We start from the raw sequence: 19,835 nt of genomic DNA, 5'->3' as shown, positions 1-19,835 counted from the left end.
CCTCGTTACTGTAAAGGGACAGCCAGACTTACATCACCCCACTGAGCTTCACAATAGCCCCAAAACCACCCCCTAGAGAAATTCTTTCCCCTTTCTTGTAAAAGAGCTCAGCTGAGAATATTGTAATGAACAGGCACAGAACCAGCAGTGAAGAGAGCTGAAATCTGACGCTGCCTCTGCCCCTGACTATGTGACCTTGGATGTGTCACTTACCTGTCCTGGACATCACTTTCCCCACCTGTATTCATTCATTCATCTATTAATGCATATAACTTGCAATATCTATTGAAGCTTAATGTGTGCTAGGCACAATCCTCGATGTTAAGGACCTAGCAGCAAGGAAAACACACCTAAAACCAAGGGGTCTACAGTGGACAGTCATCTCCAAGTTCTCCCTGTTCAATGATTCTAATTATCTACAGCAAGTGCATGTGTTGTAAGTAAAAGCACAACAAGTCCATAGCATTGGAAGACACATGGATCTTTTGGGACTCAGCTAGAAGCCTATATGGAATGAGACAACTGTTCCCAACTTGAAATCTCTGGACCCTAAAAGGGAGTCCATGAAATTACTAATAATAAACTTTCAAAAAACTGATTCTACCACTTTAAAAGAGCCAAATGGAAATTTTGCTCCATGCATTTATATCACCTCAGTAAAAATTCGGGGTTTCTGCCTGATGGGCACACATCCTAATGTCCACGTGTGCATGCCTCTGCCTTAAAAATGGGGAAAAGTATTATTATTGTGCGATAAATATAATTTAACCTCGCAAAGTTCCCAAGCAAATTGAAACCAGTGGGAATATTTTTTTTTTTAATTTTAAAAGGCCCCTGAGTGGTGAAAACTTAGAGAACCCTCAACAGAGTGGGAAACCCTGGAATGAGAGTTTGAAGACATGGTTTATTCAAATCCCACCTCTGCCATTTCTTTACATGTCACCTTGCCTGTCGTTTCTCTGAGCTTCATCTGTAAGACTAGACTGAAAGCTTACCTTTTTTGGAGTTGAGAGGATTCAGTGAGGAATTTTATAATTTCATGTTGTTTCATATTACATAATTAGAATAATAACAACAGAACTGATGGACGAGCCTGAGATTCACCAAGTTCAAATTCTAGCTACTCACCACTGGGGATGGGTGATGCTGGACAAACGATGTCATCTCAGTGCACCTCAGTTTCCTCAACCGTAAAATGGGTTATCTTGAGGATTACATGAGATTATGCATATATAACCTGGCATATTACAGAAATTCCATAAACATTTATTCATTCTGTACTTTGGAAGCCATTAAGTATTACACAAATTAAAAATGTTACCATTTTCACTGCTGTAGTCTTCATTTCCCTGAGATAAACACAAACCTCATTTCAAAACATGTCCTATACATGATAGATGTTAAGGGCAAAGAAGAGTTAAAAGTGCGACAAAAATGTAAGACATACTATATTTTCATAATAATTATTATTATAGTATATTATTATTATACTTTACTGCTTCCATTACTTTGCTACATTACATTTTGCCTGAACCATGGAGAAAAAAATAAATATAACTTCTACGGAGCAATTCAACATTCAAACCAGTCAGCGAAGAAACACCCCTATACTCCATTCCCCGCCTCCAGTGAGTCAGTCTCCAAGGAGAGAGGTGATTTTCCAATCTCCAGTCACATCTAATTGTGAAGTCAATTATCATGAAGTCTAATCAATTAGCATTAAGTCTAATTAGCATAAAGCATCATTGTACCCTGCCTGCTTCCAAGTCCTTCTTTCCATACATATCCTGGCAGGGTTCAGAGAGGCCCTGTAAGAGAGGGGGCTCAGCATTCTTCCATTATATCTGACAGATTCCTACCGTATCTGGATACAGCCCACTTGTCATTTGCAAAGATTCCCAAGAAGTGTCTTGTTGCATAGATTTATTCATCGATGTAGTTATAAGTGTCGCCGCACACATTTGAATCACCTTATTACTTGGCAACTGCATGACCTACATGTCAACCATGAAAATTGTCTACACAGCAGACTCAGGAACTGATGAAATTAGTCCCATTAGAGAGCTCTAGCCCTGCATAAAAAAAGAAAAAGAAAAGAGGGGGCAAGAAAGGGTGATAAGACGAGGTAATTTTACTCTAGGTAAGACCATTGAAAAGATCAAAAGGTAGGCAGTACTGGAAAAACTAGTTCTATATCTGTTATCTCCTCAACCCTACCCTCTGTTTTGCTCGTCATTGTATGTGCTAATGGTTGAAAATTGCCTATTTTTGATTAATGAATACTTATGAAGTCCCCTTAAGTGTTAGCAAATTTTTAAAAATCAATAACATACCGCATCTCATGTGTTTTTTCTCCAGGTAGTCATTTGAATTCTCGACCCTGACCGCACATTCGAATGACCCAGCAAGCTTTAAAAAATACTGATGCAGGGCCCCATCCCAGATCAATAATTAGTATCAGGTGGGAGCGGTCAGGCACCAATGTTTTTTCACAAGTCCCTAAGTCATTCTATTGTGCAACCAGTGTTTTAAAAGCCGCTGTGATGTCCCCATTTTCCTGTAATTCCAAAATAACCTGCCCTTTCCACAAGTCCTGAAGAACATAAAAGTGAGGGGAAAAAATTCTTTCCAATGGGTTTAGAGCAAGTTATTCCATCTCAGACTCTATCTTGCTGACAGGTGTGTTTCTGAGATAAAGAGACCATATCCTTCTGGAAGATATTGGAAAGGCCTTAGGGAGGGTACCTGGATTCTTCAAAATGACCCACTATACCTGTTAAAAAAAAGCCAGGTTTGTAGATGCATTTTACACTTTGCCCACGTGGAAATAACCCACACAGCTCATCCTCAGATTGGAACATCTACGTCTGTGCCTCCATTTCTGGTTGGTGCAATTCTTTTACTAATTTTGAGTTTCTGCCTCTATGGGAATCATCCACAGACCTTTTTTTCCCCAAATTACACAGTCTCTTATCATCCCTTCCAGAGTCTCCCAAAATGAAAACCACCGGAGTCTTCTGTTTGCTTGTTTTTTTTTTTTTTTCAACACAGTACTGCTGCTAATCTCAGCCGTTTAGCATTCACAGGCCCCCTGCCTGAATGTACAACTGATAAGTATATTCTTGGCCAAAACGGTAAGCCCAAGTTATGAAATGACTCTCCTCTGATTGGACTTTGGCACCCAGGAAGCCCAATCTGACAAAAGTTCTAAGCAAAAACAAACAATAATTTTTCCCCAGTCCTTTGCAAATAAATGTCTTCCAGGAACCCTCTCGCCATTCCACTCGGAGCTGCCTAGCTAGAGCAGATGTCTACCAGCCGGAGGTTCGCCTTTGCAATATGCGTTTTAGAAATAAGTCTCCTGAGAGCGGGACCCACTCCCAGGTGAGTCGCTTTTCCCTTTGTCTCTGGAATTTCCCTGTAGGCTTCGATATTTCAGAGTTTGCTTTAGTAGCAGAGCAGCAAAGCAGGTAAAACATTTTTACACACATCGAGACATAGAGCCCCAGAATTTAAACTTTGAAAAAGGGTGAGAAAAAGCCTGAGGGTGTCTTTCAAAGTCTTCTGAGGATATCTGCTGCTGTTTCCAGGGATTTCTTTTAAACAAGGTATTCAAGTGTGAAGGCTGAGATGGTCTTCAAATACTGGACTTAGGAAACAAAGTTGGTTTTTACTAGAGTATAATAAACCTGGGTATATCAGTATCTAAGGTCTGAGAAGTTTAAATTTAAGGCAATAAATCTTTCCCTCACTCTGCCTCAGTGTCTAACACTCTTAACTATTGGCTACATCCTCCTTTTGTCCCACATCAGGCAAAGCTTAAGCATTTTGCTTCTCCTCCGTGACATCCCAAGTTGTATCCAGAGGCACACGTTTTGTCCTTAGGTTTAGGGTGGTATTTTCTTCCATTTGAGAAGAATCACCATGGTGCAGACCTGTTGGCCAGGCTTCCAGGAAAGACACTTTCTCTTCTTATGCTCTGATCCTAATTGGGAACATGAAGCCCACACCAAGCCCACCCAGGAGATAAACCAAGCAGACAAGACGTGCTCACTGACTGTCTACACTGTACCCAGAGTGTCTGGAGAACACACAGTCCTGTGTCATCTGATACAGCATGATCTCATCCGGTGATGGTATTAAAATATTCTGGCCTTTGACAATATAGCTGGGGGAAATTATCTACCCAAACACTGTCCCTCTGCCTGCTGTGACTGTGACCTGTATCCAATTTCCCTTTGGTCATTTGAGTCTCGGTTTCACCAAATTCTATTTTGGACGCTAATGTCCATCTCAGGCACATTTTTGCCAGCCTCCCAACTGCAGTGGAGGCTGCCATTCCGCCTGGACCCCACCAGGCACGTGGTTTGCTCACAGGGTTGCATCTTCTAGGAGGGGGCACACAGAGGTACTCTACGGACCAGCCAGGGCTTGGGTGAAGTGCTCCGCCAGGGTTTCCTTCATCCCTTCACTTCCTCTTCCCACATTATTTAAGAAGCATTGTTCTAGGGCTTCCCTGGTGGCACAGTGGTTGAGAGTCTGCCTGCCGATGCAGGGGACATGGGTTCGTGCTCCGTTCCAGGAAGATCCCACATGCCACAGAGCGGCTGGACCCGTGAGCCATGGCCACTGAGCCTGTGCGTCCAGAGCCTGTGCTCTGCAACTGGAGAGGCCACAACAGTGAGAGACCCATGTACCGCAAAAAAAAAAAAAAGAAGCATTGTTCTATTCAGAAAATATTTGCATTTACTGGGCATCAGGTACAAAGGGGATCTGGGAAGGCAGTTACTGAAAGTGGCTTTAGCCCTCTTGTACTTACCCTGACCCTTTCTTAAGTTAAAAAAGTAATTTAAAAACCCGAATTCCTGGATTGTGACTCTTGCTCGTCAGAAAATGAGAGGCCATGAGGAAGGCTTCCGCCGCTTTGAAGTTTGGACCCCCTGGGTCCTGGCCACCCTCATCTGTTTCAGGGAGGACCAGAAAGCCCCCTTGGCTGCCCCCCAGCTCTGAGCAGCTGCACCTCTGGCTGGGATTTGGCTGCAATCACTCTCACTGCCATGCCCTCGGGAGTGTGGTAGGGTTGCCCTGCTCCAAACACTCTGTGCTCTGCCCTTTGATACGGGGTTGAGGTCAAACAGAGTGTTCAGACCAGCCATGAAGCGGGACATGCAGTTCAGCCAAAGAACTGAGGTTTGCAAATGATTTTAAGATACAGATTTGATCAGAATGAAGCATTCCTCTGGAACCAGCCTTCCCAAGCTCAGGTTGAGGCGCCAATACTTACTGACCAACTGTATAAATCTGGGCAACCTCTACAAACTGTTACTCAGCATCTCTGTACCTTGGTTCCTTCCTCTGTAAGATGGTGATTGTATTCATTTCCTAGTACCACAAACTGCGTGTCTTCAAAGAACGGAAATTTATCATCTCACAGTTCTGGAGGCTACAAGTCTGAAATCAAGGTGTCAGCAGGGCCACGCTCGCTCTGAAATTCTGGTGGAGGATCCTTCCTAGTCTCTGGTGGTGGCCAGCAATCTTTCACATTCCTAGGCTTGCAGCTACATCATTCTGATCTCTGCCTCTGTTATCACATGGCCATCCTCACATCCTCCCCTGTCTGTGCATGTCTGTCTGGCTCCAGATTTCCCCTTTTCAGAAGGACACCAGTCATACTGGATTCGGGTCCATCGTAATGAGCTCATTTTAACTTGATGACCTCTGTAAAGACCCTCTTTCCAAATGAAGTCACATACTGAGGTACAGGGTATAGAACTTCAACATATCTTTTTGAGAGAACACAATTCAGCCCATAACAATGACAAGGAAAGTCCCTACCTAATAAGGTTCTACGTGAACATTAAATCTTTATACATGTTATACACTTACAACATCTGTGCTTGGCACGCTGTAAGAACTGAATAAATGTGAAGTATTCCCTAAAATAATAACCTTGCTATTCCTTTCACTTTGATATGCTTTCTGGTTTAGGATAGGAGGGGATGGAATTACAGCTAGCCTTCGGGGGAGAGCACATGGCCACAGACATTGTATCTTAAGCCATTGCTACAATGAGCTATTGCAACTGTTGAACAGTTGGGGATTTCCAACAATCACTTGTTTGCAAACACAAGCATGCCCATGAGACTAGGTCTTGAGGGGACATCATCTCTTACGTCTCTCAAGGTAGAATAGAAATGTGAAAAAACAAAAGCAAAAACAAACCCTGTACAAGTAGAGTAACAGCTCATAATATAGGTTCCAGAGCCAGGCAGTTGGGTTTGAGTTTGAGGTCCACAATTTACTAGCTGTGTGACCCTAAGCAAATTCCTTAACTTCTCTAAACCTGTTCCTAGCACCTGCACAATAGGAATAAAAATGTGACCTGCTGTGAAATCCCCGAGATAATAAATGCAATGTGCTTAGCACAGTGACAGGCAAGCTGGCTGTGAGTATAGCTATCGTTAGTTTCTTCCTTTTCATTTGTAAATAACAAAATATTTACCTGGTTCAAGGGTCAAAAAATATAACAAGTATACATTGAGAAGTCTTAATTTCCCTACTCCTAGCTTTTCATGAGATTTGTGTTATATGTAAAGTACTTAGATCACTCCCCGTCTCCCACCTCACCCTTTCCCCACAGGGAATACCCTTTATTAATTTCCTGTATCTTTCCAGTATGTCTTTATGTGGATTAAAACATGGAGCTAACTACAATTTTCCTCTTCCTCTTTCTTTCATAAAAGGTATCATATCGTATATACTATCTTGTACTTTGCTTTTCTTCTTTTTACTTTGCAATATATCCTTGAGACCTTTCTGTATCAGTAGAAAAGGAACTTCCTCTTTCTCCTCACAAATGATTAATTTTCCATTGTCTGGATATACAGTTCAGATAACCGCTTTTATTAACGAACATTTGGGTTGTTTCCAGTTTTGTATTATAAGCCATGTTGCAATGAATATCCTTATTCACATATCATTTTGCAAATGGATAATTGTACCTGAGGATTAATTCCGAGAAGTGATATAACTGGATCAAAAGGTATCGGCTTCAAGCTTTTGCTGAAATTGCCCCACAGTCCCGTGGGTGGGTATTATTTTACACTTTCGCCAGCAGAGCGTAAGAGTGCTTGTTTCTCCAAAGCTTTGCCAATGGGAGCTCTAGGCCAACAGCTTGATATTTGACAACCTCATAGGTGAAAAATGGCATCTTTGAATAGTTTTAATTTGCCTTTCTCTTAATCAGGTTACACATCTTGTCATAAGTTTAAAGGCTATATGTATTTTGGGGGACAGTGAACTATCTATATTCTTTGCCCATTTTCCTATTGAGTCTCTTGTCTTTCACTTAGAGATTTCTATGATGACTTAGTATATTAGTCCTTTTTCTCTAGTATGAATTACAAACGTCTTTCCCAGTTTGTCATTCATTTTCTGGCTGCATATGTGGGTGTTTATAGTTGTCATATTTATTTTATTCTTCGTTTTCTAATAGTTAAGGAATTCTAGACTGGGAGTTAGAAATCCAGAGAGTAGCTGAGTAGGTCACCTCTGGAGAGAAACTGCCTGGGTTTGAATCCCAACTCTGCCACCAAGTAGCTGCTGTGTAATCTGAGAAAAATTACTCACCATTTCTGTGGTTTAGTTTCTCATCTTTCAAGAATGATAATACTAGTAGAAGATATCTCATAGTGCTGATGTAAAAAGTTAAATGAGATAATGAATATAAAAGTTTAGAAGAGATCCTGCCATAAACTAAGCACTCAGAAATGCTAGAAATTATCATTCAATTTATTTTAATCAAACTTAACAATCAGGAAAAATACCCAAACCCTCACTAAACTTGGGAATAACTATTAAATTGAAAATGTCCAGGGAATTCTCTGGCTGTCCAGAGAATGGTTAGGACTCCATGCTTTCACTGCAGAGGGCATGGGGTTTGATCCCTAGTTGGCAAACTAAGATCCCACAAGCCACACAGTGTGGCCAAAAAAAAAAAAAAACAGAATTGAAAATATCCAAAACATCAGTTTTTTTTCTCCTTCTTTGGTTGTATCCATCTGTGTTTTTAATATCCATATTTAATATAAGTTAACAGGTATTTGTTTATGAATTATTATTGGCCAAGTATGGTCTTTTTTATTCACCCATTTAATACAGGAAATATTTATTGTTTGCAACGTGGGCTGGACATTGCTTCAGGAGCTGTAGTGTAGTACAGAGCATGTAATTACCAAGGGTCTCTGCCCTCAGTGAGCTTACAGACTAGAGGAGAATATCAACAAGTAAATGGCAACTGCAATGCAACCAAGTTCTCTGAGTGAGGCCTGTGATGCTAAGGGCAACACGCTCCCCTGAGCCTAACCACTCACTTGTGCACTGGCTTCATCTGCTCCAGCCTCATCAAGGACTTTGCTCTTTTAATTCTGACCCCTCTCCTGCATTATCAGTATCTCCCTTTGTACCAAATCATTCCCATCAGCTTGCAGACATGTTGTAACATTTCCTTTAAATGTTTGCTCTGTCCTCAGACTTACTCAACACACCCACTCACTTCCAGCCTCATGGTGTGAAATATCGCTTATATTCTGACATCTCTCAAATTTATATCTATGATTCTGATCTCTTTCCTGAGCCCAGTGTCCAATTACTTAGTCAACATCTCTTCTTGAAAATGTAACAAGCATCCCAAACTTAACATGTCCAGAACATACCTATTGATTTCTCTACCCATCCTCATCCAACCTGCACTACTACTCAACAAGTTACTCACATAAAAACCGGGGAACAATACTTGACTCCTCTATTTGTGTCATTGCCACATGCAATGTAACTGCAGGTGCTGTTGGCCTTACCTCGAAAATATGTCCCAAATCTACCCACTTCTCCCTGTCTCCACTGTGACCATTTTAGCCCAAATCACTATCCTTTCTGCCCTGCATCCACTTTTGTCCACTCCCCAATAGTCAACTCTCCACCCAAAAACCAGGGAAAGCTTTTGAAAATGTAAATCTGTTACTGTTGCTCTCATATTCCTCTAAGGATTCCCATCAAGCTCCAAATCAAATCCAACTTCCTCACTACAGCCTACAAGGCATGAGCTGCTGCTGCCTGTTCCTCCAGATGCACCTCACTCTCCTTTGTGGTCACTCTGCTCTGTTTGCTGTGCCTCCAACATGCCACCTCAGGGCCTTTGCACTTACTTTCCCCTAGCTTACAACACTCTTCTCCCAGATCCTCGCATAGATTCTCTCTGATATCATTCAGATACTTAATCAAACAGCACCTCCCTGTTCTGGTCACTTTTACTGTGTAACAAATCATTACAAAACAGTAGCTTAAAATAAGACCAACTATTTCTTTGGTTCTTGAAGCAGGGTGTTGGCTGGGCTCAGTTGGGCGGTTGTCATGGGTCTCTCGCATGGATGCAGGCAGATGGTGGCTGTGTCTGAGGTCATCATGACAACTTCTTCACTCACGTCTGTCACCTGGGCTGGGAAGACCCAAACAGCTGGGGGACTAGAGAAATTGAGTCTCCCTAGGAATCTCTCGTGTGTGTGTGTGTGTGGGTGTGTGTGTGCTCTCCACATGGTGGACTCAGGGTAGCTAGCTTCATACGTAGTGGTGAAAGGCTCCCAGAGCAAGTGTCTTTAGATAAACCAGCATGGGCTTCTCTAACCTAGACTTAAAAGGCATGCAGGCTCTCTTCCACTGCATTCTACTCCTCAAAAGCATTAACAAAGACCCTACCAGCCTCAAAAGGGGGACGCATAGACCCCATCTTTGATGAGCCTAATTTCAAAGAATTTGTGAACACGTTTGTAAAGCACCACACCTGCTCTGAGAGGGTCCTCTCACCACGCTCTATAAGAAATGCCCAGCCCTGTGGGGCTCCAGCGCAGCCCTAAGGCACTTTTTGTCCCCTTACCCTGGTTTATTTTCCTTCACAGCTCACAGGTCTTAACTGATACTACATGTTGTATTTCCTAGTATACTCTTTTATTGTATCTCACCCACTGGAGCGCAGGCTCCGTGATGGTCAGGATGTCGCCTTGTGGCCCCAGTTACCAGAACAATTCGTGACATAGAGCAGACCCTCCATAAATGTTACTGAATGTTGGCTCATTGGAAGCACATGAGAGAAGCTCTTGACTAAGACTTGGGAAACCAGAAAAGTCCTGAAATTTTAGAGTGTTGGCCACTGCTATTATATTATCTCTTCACCTTGATGAATTGCAGGAGCTAAACAAACTGGCAGATCCATGGGTTAAGGATGCAGTCTTAATTAGCTTCTATGTCTCCACTCAAAGGAGCCACATTGTCTTATTTATTGACAAAAAGCTTCCTTCCTACAGCAGGTGTTTTCCTGCCTGGGCCCACCACAAAGTGTCCTGGGGTGTGAACTGCTCCTGAGGTTTTCTTTTTCTAAAGTTGGAAACCTCTCTTCATGGCAGGGTGATGGGACCAGGTGTACATCAATGGCTCTTCATTCAATGCATTTCTGGCCCAGAGTTAGACCTCCTGCCATGTTGATGTACATCACTTTGATCTAGGAAATGACTTTCAAGCTGAGATTGAAACACTTGGAAATAGGCTTTACTTGATAAACACATTTCATCTACGAATCCAGAAAGTGCTTCACAAATACTTCTCCACTCAGCCTAATAGCTCAGCAGGGTGAAAGGCAGGTGGTAAGCATTGTACATACACAGTCTTTGAGCTACAAAAGATTGTCTGTCTAGTGAGTCAAAGGGGCTGGGGAGGGGGTACTGGGCTCAGAAGGAGCTATCCAAGATCACTCACCCTCTTTCTTAATATTTATGGAATGCATTCATTTCAATAACATATTCCCCTTGCATAATCTATTATTTCCTCTTAATAATTGCCTCAAGTCCTGCCTTTATTTTGCCTCTAAATATCCAGGTACCTGGTGCAGTGAAGGCAAAACATCCAGGTGTTCCCACAATTTTCAATTTATTTTTGCCTAATTTGACAACATTTAGGTGTAAGCTTCAAAAAATATACCCAGGCAAGAGCCAGATTGTCCAATTGCTGTGCTTTACCTGGAGCTGCTATATTTTAAAAATGTATTCTTAAATAAAAATGTAAATACATTCTTTAAAAATATATTCTGCTATATTTTAAATATATTCTTATTAACTTAATGTGTCTCCAAATGTCTACAAATCATCAGACTATTACATCCAGCAATTATTGGATAAGCCATGACCCTTTAGATTATTTCAAAGGGGATTTGAGTTGGTTGGTGGTGGGGGGGAAGGCAGCACAGGAGAGAGAGCAAAATTGCAGTAAACTAGGAGTGGAGAGACATAGATTCTAAATCCAGTTTTGCTACTAACTGTCCAACTTTGAATAATTAGCGTAATTCTCTGTTTTTAGTTTCCCACCTATAAAGTATAATACCTACAAAATTTACCCTCAGTGGTAGAATAAAGGTTTAATGAGAAAATGAGCTTTGGAAATTATCTAGTAAAACTAGTAGAAAACATAGGTATTGCTTAATCAAAAAACTTTTATGAGTGTTATGGGCTGAATTGTGTCCCTCCAAAATTTAAATGTTGAACTTCCAAACCCCAGACTTCAGAATGTGACTGTATTGGGGGTCATTGGGGCAGGCCCTAATCCAATACAACTGGTGTCTGTGAAAGAAGAGTAACTTTGAACACAGACATGTACTGAGGAAAGACCAAATGAAGATGCAGGAAGAAGATTGTCATCTGCAAGTCAAGAAGAGAGGCCTCAGAAGGGACCAACCCCACAGACACCTTGACCTCAGACTTCTAGCCTTCAGAATTGTGAGAAAATAAATTTCTGTTGTTTAAGCCTGTGATGCCTTGCAAGCAAATGAAAGACTACACCGAGCCTGATATCTAGTGGGGTGCAAGTCCCACTCTGAGGGCAAGGGTGGGATCTGTGCAGACCTTCCCACAGGACCAGGTTGGATCATTCAGGAAATGAATCTAAATCACAATCTAGGAGGGCAATAAGAGATCAAAGGCGAAGTTCTGGTGCTCTATTCTAAGTCCAAGGTGTGAGTCAAATATGTAAAAAAAAAAAAAAAAAAAAGGAGTCCTGAAGTTAGAAGGAAGGGAATTAGTGTGCACATTGTTAATATGGGGCTATTATTAATGTGACGGATGTTAGAGAATCATATACAGGCAGTGTCAATATCATTGGAGCAGGGTCCTGGTCACTGATGTGTAAGACAGATGAACAGCCTTTCTGATCGGCTCCCTTCACTGACTGGGCTCTCGGCTTGCCCACCAAAGGACTGTAACTCACTCTGCAGTATTTGCAGTGAATTTTACCTTCCATACATGATCCCCCAGTCTGTACTGTACTCTCTGAACTAGTTATTCATTGAAGCTGGTCTCAATGGCAGGTGAGAAAGATTTAGGTGTCATACCACAGGTCTATTTAGGGTGTGGTTTCTAGAACAAATCTCTCTGGGGGAGATGCTGAAACAAAATGCTAACATGATCTTCTAAGTAAGTGATATATACAAAAAGGATAGACAGGAACAGATAATCCAGCTGACGGCAGCAGGCCTAACTAATACTGGAAAAACTAGATCCACAGATTGCAAAGATCCATAGGGACACTAATAGGCAAAGCCTAGAGTAATTCCTAAAACCAGTGATAAAGCAGCTCAATGACTCAGGTCAGTGGCAACCTCAAGCTTGGGTTATGTGATGAAATGGGCACCCCCATACTTGAATTCCACCCCTTCGGATTTCATGGATACCCACCAGATGGTGCCAAGAAGTTTTCCTCAACATTGTGTGAACACGAGAATCACCTGGCCTACTTTTTAAGAACATTGATGCCTGAAGCCCATCCTCAGAAAGCTTGATTTAATTCATGTGGAATGGGGAATCTCAATCTTACAGTTCCTATTTTTACTCTCTGAGGATTATGATATGCAATCAGTAGTGAGACCTGCTGCTATAGGTCATAAAAGTGCATCTGCCATTGCCTCTTGATGAGGCCGGTCAGTTCCAGATGAGGATTTAGTCTGATGGAAAAGTTCTAGCAGCAAATTTCTCAGCCATGTGGTTTCAGATAGATACTAATACTCAAACCTCCATGAAATCAGTTTCTTCAAGGAGTTTTGGCAGCTTGTCTAATACGTTTTTAACCTGCACTTTTAGAAGATTGAAGCTCATCAAGCCTTCTGATTTTCTGAATGATGTAGGCAAGGGTCAGGCTTACAGAAATGGTATCTCCAGTCATTAGGGTTGCCTAATGACAAGCAAGTCTTGCAAAAATATGATATGAGTGGTCCACCAGGAGATGATAACCTAGAGAAATACAGACCTAGGTCTGTCCTAGACCACACGATCAAGAACTTTCTTCCTCTTCATGCACTTAGTTTTTCATTTATTCGTTCGTAAAGCATTTACTGAGCACCTACTATGTTCCAGACACTTGATATGTAAGCTGAGCAAGATTGAAAATTTCCTTAACTCACTGATATTTTTACCTAGAACATAAGATCTGTTAGTTTGGGGATCACAGTTTCTGTCTTATTTTGTTTTGTTGTTTTGCATACCATTGTATCCTCAAAGCCTAGAAAATAATAGACAGTAAATATCTGATGAGTGAATAAATGAGTGAATAAATAAATTAAATTAAACATGTCATTGCAAAGGCACTTATGTTATAGGGAAGAACAAGATGTTATAAGAATATGTACGTAGAAAAGTAAATTACATGAGGGGTTAGGGAAGGTTTTCTGTAAAAAAAAAATATGTTGAAGATGAGATCAGTGTGGTGAATAGGAAACAGTAGGTTTAAAGGCCTGAGGCTGTGAGAAAATGTAGCTTATCTTGGGCATTTCAAGTTCGGCATGGCTGGGGGAAAAGTGAAGGTGAAGAATTAGGAAGAAGACGGGCCATGTAGAGAGCTCTGGACCATGTGTGTTAGTTTCCTGTAGCAGCTGTAACAAATGACCACATGTTAGTGGCTTAAACAACACAGATTTATTATCTTACAGTTGTATAGGTCAGGCATCTGAAATGGGTCTCACTGGCCTAAAATCAAGGCTCCGGCAGGGCTACGGTCCTTTCTGGAGGCTCTAGGGGAGAATCTATTCCCCTGCCTCTTCCAGCTTCTAGAGGCTGCCTGCATTCCTTGGTGAAACTCCTTCTGTCTTCAGAGCCAGCAAGAGTGGATGGAGTCCATTTTCATGCTTTGAATTTCTCCTGCCACTTCTGTCTGCACATCTCTCTGAACCACTCTTCTCCTTCTAAGAGCTCGCATAATTGGAATGGGCTCATCCAGGTAAAATACAGAATAATTTCCTCTTAATCACACGCTCAGAGTCCCTTTTTCCATGTAAAGTAACATATTCACAGATTCTGGGGATTAAGACACAGATGTTTTGGGGGGTCATTACTCTGCCTACCATATCATGTTAGAAAGTTTGGACTTTATCCTCAGAACAGAGAGAAGCTACTGAAGAGTTTCAGTAGGGGAATGAATGATAAGCTTTGCATTTTTAAAAGATCGCTCTGGGGGCTTCCCTGGTGACGCAGTGGTTGAGAGTCTGCCTGATAATGCAGGGGACACGGGTTCGAGTCCTGGTCTGGGAGGATCCCACATGCCGCAGAGCAACTGGGCCCGTGGGCCACAACTACTGAGCCTGCGTGTCTGGAGCCTGTGCTCTGCAACGAGAGAAGCCGCGACGGTGAGAGGCTCGCGCACCGCAATGAAGAGTGGACCCCGCTTGCCACAACTAGAGAAAGCCCTTGCACAGAAACGAAGACCCAACACAGCCAAAAAAAATAAATTAAATAAATTAAAAGAATGCTCAACATTTAAAAAAAAAAAAGATCGCTCTGGGCGATTTAGGGAAACAGGATTAGAAAAAAATGACTGTCATCTAGGAGAGATGAAATGTTAGTGTAGACCAGAGAAGTGTCTGGAAGAGATGAAGGGTGGAAGGATTTGAGAGTCATTTATGACTGTAAAGAACAGGTTTTAGTGGTTGATTCGATATGGGGGATGAGCTTCGATAAGACAAGTACCACCCTAGTCTGGTTAGGGTGACTGCATAAATGGAGACACTGTTTACCAAGACAATAAATACAGGAGGAGAAGCCTTGAGAGAAGAGGAAAAAGAATGGATTTGTCTGGGGATACATTAAATTCATGAGCCATGAAGACATTTAAGTGCAGATGTCCAATTGGGAGTTATATCCAAGGGTTTAAAATTCAGAAGAGATGTCTGGCCTGCAGACTTAGCTCTGGGTGTCATTAACATATACATGGAAACCAAAGCCCTGGGAAAAGTGTAGAAAGAAAAAGAAAAGAGATCCAAGGACAGGAGCTTGAGGAAAAACAGCATTTCTGAGACTGTCAAAGGAGAAGGAGCCTGAACAGGAGAGTAGGAGAACAGGATGCAGGGGAAAGAAGCAATAAAAGGGGTCTAATGTCATTCAGTCCAAGGGAAGAGATTATTTTAAAGAGCAAGAGTGGTCAACCGTATTGACAGCTGTGAAGCAGTTGGTAAGATAAGAACTGAGGGAAACCACGGAGCCGGCCACTTGAAGTCATTGCTGACTATGGCAAGAGCGATGACCTTGGGTCAGGAGGGTTGAGCTGTAATTGGAAGGTAAGGAACAAGAAACCAGGGTGCAAACTACTTTTTCCAGAAAGTTGGCCTAAAGAAGATGAGAGAGTTTTGGAGGTAGCTAAAAGGAGGAGATGAGACTTGTTTTTATTTTGGAAGAGAGAGAAACAGAAATATGTTTATAGCAATTCCTCTGAGTGTCATTGCGAAGGGTGGGAGGGAGGCGGGGTAGCTTGAAGGAAATGTAAAGTTCAGGAAGAGTATTCTATTTGTTCATTCCTTTGTTTGTTTATGTTTAATGTCAAAGACTTGAACACATTGTATGACAAATGGAAAGGAGCTGGTTGTAAGGGAGAGGTTTAAATGGAGGAGAATCTCGGTTCTCAAGAGCTCAAAGAGATGCTGGGATCTAGAGCTGTAGGGGAGGGATGGGCCTTACCATCCCTCTGAAATAAGAGGCTGCACCAGAAAAAGGATAGGTGCCCGTTCGGGGAAAGTGGGGCAGGAAGTTGATAAGATTCTTGTTTCATGGCTTCTGTTTTTGGATTTCTTTCTGTCACTGAATAAGATAGTAATCCAAGAGGGTGCTGCAACTACAAGAGATCCAAATGGTGAACCAAGAGAGATAGAAGAGTTCAAAGCCAGAAAAGCACAGCTGGGGGTGGGAGGGAAGGTTAGAAGTGCCAAAAAGTATACCTTGAAATTCAGAAAGATGAGGAATAAGTCCAGATACGGACTGTGAAACAGGAAGTTCGCACATACAGAATCTAGGGACAGGAGAGCTTGATTTATGAGGCGCTTACCACAGGAACGGCTGGGTGCGCTGGCTTAAATTTGCAAGAAAACCCAGCAACTTGAGGCTTTGCCAGACTCTCTGGGGGGTACAAAGTGAAACAAGGCTTCTAGCTTCAATGAATTTGTACACTAGTTGGAAATACAAGATTAATCAGAGAAGAACACATAGCCAGATGACTTGCTAGTTTTCTTCATCACCATCATTATTATTGTTGTTGTTGTTAGGGCGAAGGTTAAATTACAATGCAGTACAAGAATTAAACAAAAAGTTGCGTTGAAAATACAAAATAGCACGTGATCAAGTGTCAAAATGCGAGATGGAATAAAAGGATAAATACTGTGGTTCAGAAGGGGGAAAAGAGTAAATAAAATTAAACGGGTTTGTGAAGACTTTTTAGAAAGAAGCACACACGATGGTCATTATAAGCTGATGTGTTTTATTGTCTTAGTTATGACTGGGAGCCCGTGGAAAGCAGTGGCACGTCATTGCCCATAGACTGCAAGATGAGCTCCTGGAGCAGTTGGTCCAACTGTGACCCTTGCCTCAAACAAATGGTAAGCATTCGTTGCCATTCCCCACTGATGTCCCCAAGTGGAAACTGTACTGCCAGCATCTCCAGGAAAATGACTATGAGGCAGGGAGGGCCCCAGCTGAGTTCCAAACCCGGAAGGAAAGGGAAATACCTAAATGGATGAGACTAACCTTGCTGGGAAACCTGAGTGTCGCACAGTGACTAAATGAGTATTGGGAGGAACCATATTCTATAGAAGAGCCCGCCAACCCCACCATGTGAGTTGTTCCTTCAAGTGACATCAGGCTTCTATCTTAAAACCTTTGACTCAGCTGGGTTTGGAGGGCTGCAGTGGTGTGGATGCAGTTTTAGATCAGAATCCCTTCTTGGCCTTAGAAACGCTAACATTTCCAGCTGTTCCTGGGCAGTTTCGCTCAAGGAGCATTGAGAACTTTGGACAATTTAACGGGCAAAAGTGCGTGGACGCTGTAGGAGATAGACGTCAGTGCGTGCCCACGGAGACCTGCAATGACCCTGAGGATGACTGTGAAAATGACTTTCGATGCCATACAGGTAATTCTCCCGTTGCCTAGTGTGGGTTTCGATGTCCCCTCATGAGCGAAAAGAAGAGAAATGTGCTTCCAGACGCTCATGCTTCCAAGCATGAAAAGGGGCTGAGAAAAGGGCCATCTATATAGTCTATACAAAAAATTCAAATACAGGTGTGGTCCCTCCCCTCTATCATTAAAGTATGTTTGATAACTTAAGAAAAAGAGAGAGAATTTGGCCTGAGAGACACGGTGTCTTTCTGTCTTTCCTGATTTTGATTGCAGGCACATGCATAAAGAGGCGACTTCTGTGTAATGGTGACAATGACTGCGGAGACTTTTCAGATGAGGATGACTGTGAAAGTGACCCTCGTCCTCCCTGCCGCAACAAAGTGGTGGAAGAGTCAGAGCTGGCACGGACAGCAGGCTACGGGTATGTACCCCACGTGGTAGAGGGTTTGAGCTGGTACAAAGAGTAGCCTTGAGTCTGTATTCTGTTTGAATTACATTTGAGCATGAAAGAAGGTAAATGCTGAATCAGTATCTCAAGATCATTTGGACAAACTGCCTGGCCTCGGTAGGCATCTGTAGAATAGACTAGACCATCAGGATGATAGGTGATTACTTCCGAGTCCAGTAAGAGATGAGAAACCTTGTTTATCAACCTCTGGAAGACCATAGCAATATTGAAATGACATGTTAACATTTGAAATTGAACTGCCAGTAGTAGGTCTGACAATTCGGTTCAAATATTTGTATAGCCAGGAAGCCTGTCTTCTGCTGGAATTTCTCTTGGATATATACCTGGGTAGAAATTCTCTCTCAGGAGATGCCAGCGTTCTGGATATTACCCAAGAGGAAAAGGACAGAGGAAACAGTTCTGATGCCAGATGGGGCTGGGGTTGGGACTCTGGTTCTCATCAAAGAACTGAAATTTCACTTGTTTCCCACACAAACTATAGGCATTCCAGCAGCAGGGTCAGCTCGGATGAGACGTCTTAGACAGTTTAGAACTTAGAGTTACACAGAATAGAGACCATTTGCAGAGATCTGTGCTCTCAGAGTTGGAAAATAACATAGGCCTGAGGTTCTGTACTGTTCTATTTCATTTAGTTAGAGAACATTCCAGGGATGTCCACAGCAAAGTTTCCATTAGCTGTTCTGATCTGTTTTCAGTAAAAAGGTACTTTGGGTGGATTTGTTGGCAAATTGTCCCCAACAGAGACACAGGTGTTCCCCCGTCCAGTGGTATATTGACAGCGATGGCACATGGCTGTGTTTCATGGCCTGTAATGCAATGTGTCTCTTCATCCTCATAACCCCAGTGCCTTATTCATAATAGACACTCAATTAATACTGGTGGGTTGATAAATAGGTGAGTTAATTAATTAAAATAAATGCTTCTAAAATACTGTCAATTGCAACAGGTAAGATTGAAACTGGGTCTCTGGAAAGAAATTCAGGCTCAGGACTGGAGTCCTGGGAATGGAAATAAGGAGAGGAAAGAAGATGGGGGTGATGGTAAGATCAAGGCCTGATAGAGGGACTAGGGCAGTGGTTCTCAACCAGAGAGGATTTTCCTCTTGGGGGACATTTGGTCATGTTTGGAAGTTGTCAGTGGCCACGACTGTGGGATATGGAAGTGGGGAGCTTTCCGGGGTGGAGGGGTGAGGGAAAACTACTGACATCCAGTGGGTAGAGACCCTGGATGATGCTACAATGCACAGGACAGCAACATGTCAGGAATGCTGAGGTTGAGAAGAACCCTACACTGAGGAACTGGGCAGTTCCTAAGACAGGACCTGTGTATCAGTTTTGGCTGAAAAAAGAGATGTCTCCTCTCTCTAAGGCAGATGAAACATCCACTTGTTTAATCACCATAGGAAAAAAATTTCAGGGTACCAAGAGTCAGACCCCAGATAAAACATTTCACGTATCCTTTATCCCTTCATAAAATCTTATCCTAGCAGAGTCCAAATATAACCCACAGTGCCTTTTCCCAGAGCCTAAAAGTAGGAATCTCGAATCACATGGGATGGTCTTGAGCCCTACACTCAGCAGGGCCTCTTCATAGTTGGCAGAAATGGAATGGGGGTTGTCCAAAACCTTATAGCCACAGCGTGCTCCAATGAGTCCTGACTCTTCTTGCTGCTTTCCTCAGGGAGAGACTGTGAGTCCATGGTGAAAGCCCATTACTACTTTACTTGCTTTATTTGGGATCCAAGAAACGGTTTTCTCTCTAATCTAAACAAACAGGCTTGAAGCAGGGCATTACCAGTGTTACGTATGTCTCCTTCTATGCAAATTTACATCTGATTTTATAGGAAAAGGATACAGAAACCGTAGCCCTCTTGGCTGAAAAACAACCATTTGTAATCTATAGGT

At 42.4% G+C, this 19,835-nt stretch overlaps 1 protein-coding gene across 2 annotated transcripts in view; it reads left to right on the top strand.

The window, feature by feature from the left end:
- Positions 1-3,244: 3,244 nt before the first annotated feature.
- Positions 3,245-19,835, top strand: part of C9 (complement C9) — a 49,386-nt gene continuing 32,795 nt past the window's right edge. For both annotated transcript variants that reach the window (XM_082652270.1, XM_082652269.1), the window contains exons 1-4: positions 3,245-3,384; positions 16,840-16,945; positions 17,331-17,475; positions 17,736-17,883. In XM_082652270.1, coding sequence (XP_082508396.1) covers positions 3,308-3,384; positions 16,840-16,945; positions 17,331-17,475; positions 17,736-17,883 — 476 coding nt within the window. In that variant the 5' untranslated portion in view covers positions 3,245-3,307. The remainder of the gene's footprint in view (positions 3,385-16,839; positions 16,946-17,330; positions 17,476-17,735; positions 17,884-19,835) is intronic.

Source organism: Grampus griseus (genome assembly GCF_964374135.1).
Source record: "Grampus griseus genome assembly, chromosome: 3".
NCBI lineage: Eukaryota > Metazoa > Chordata > Mammalia > Artiodactyla > Delphinidae > Grampus > Grampus griseus.
This window is presented reverse-complemented; position numbering and strand designations above follow the sequence as displayed.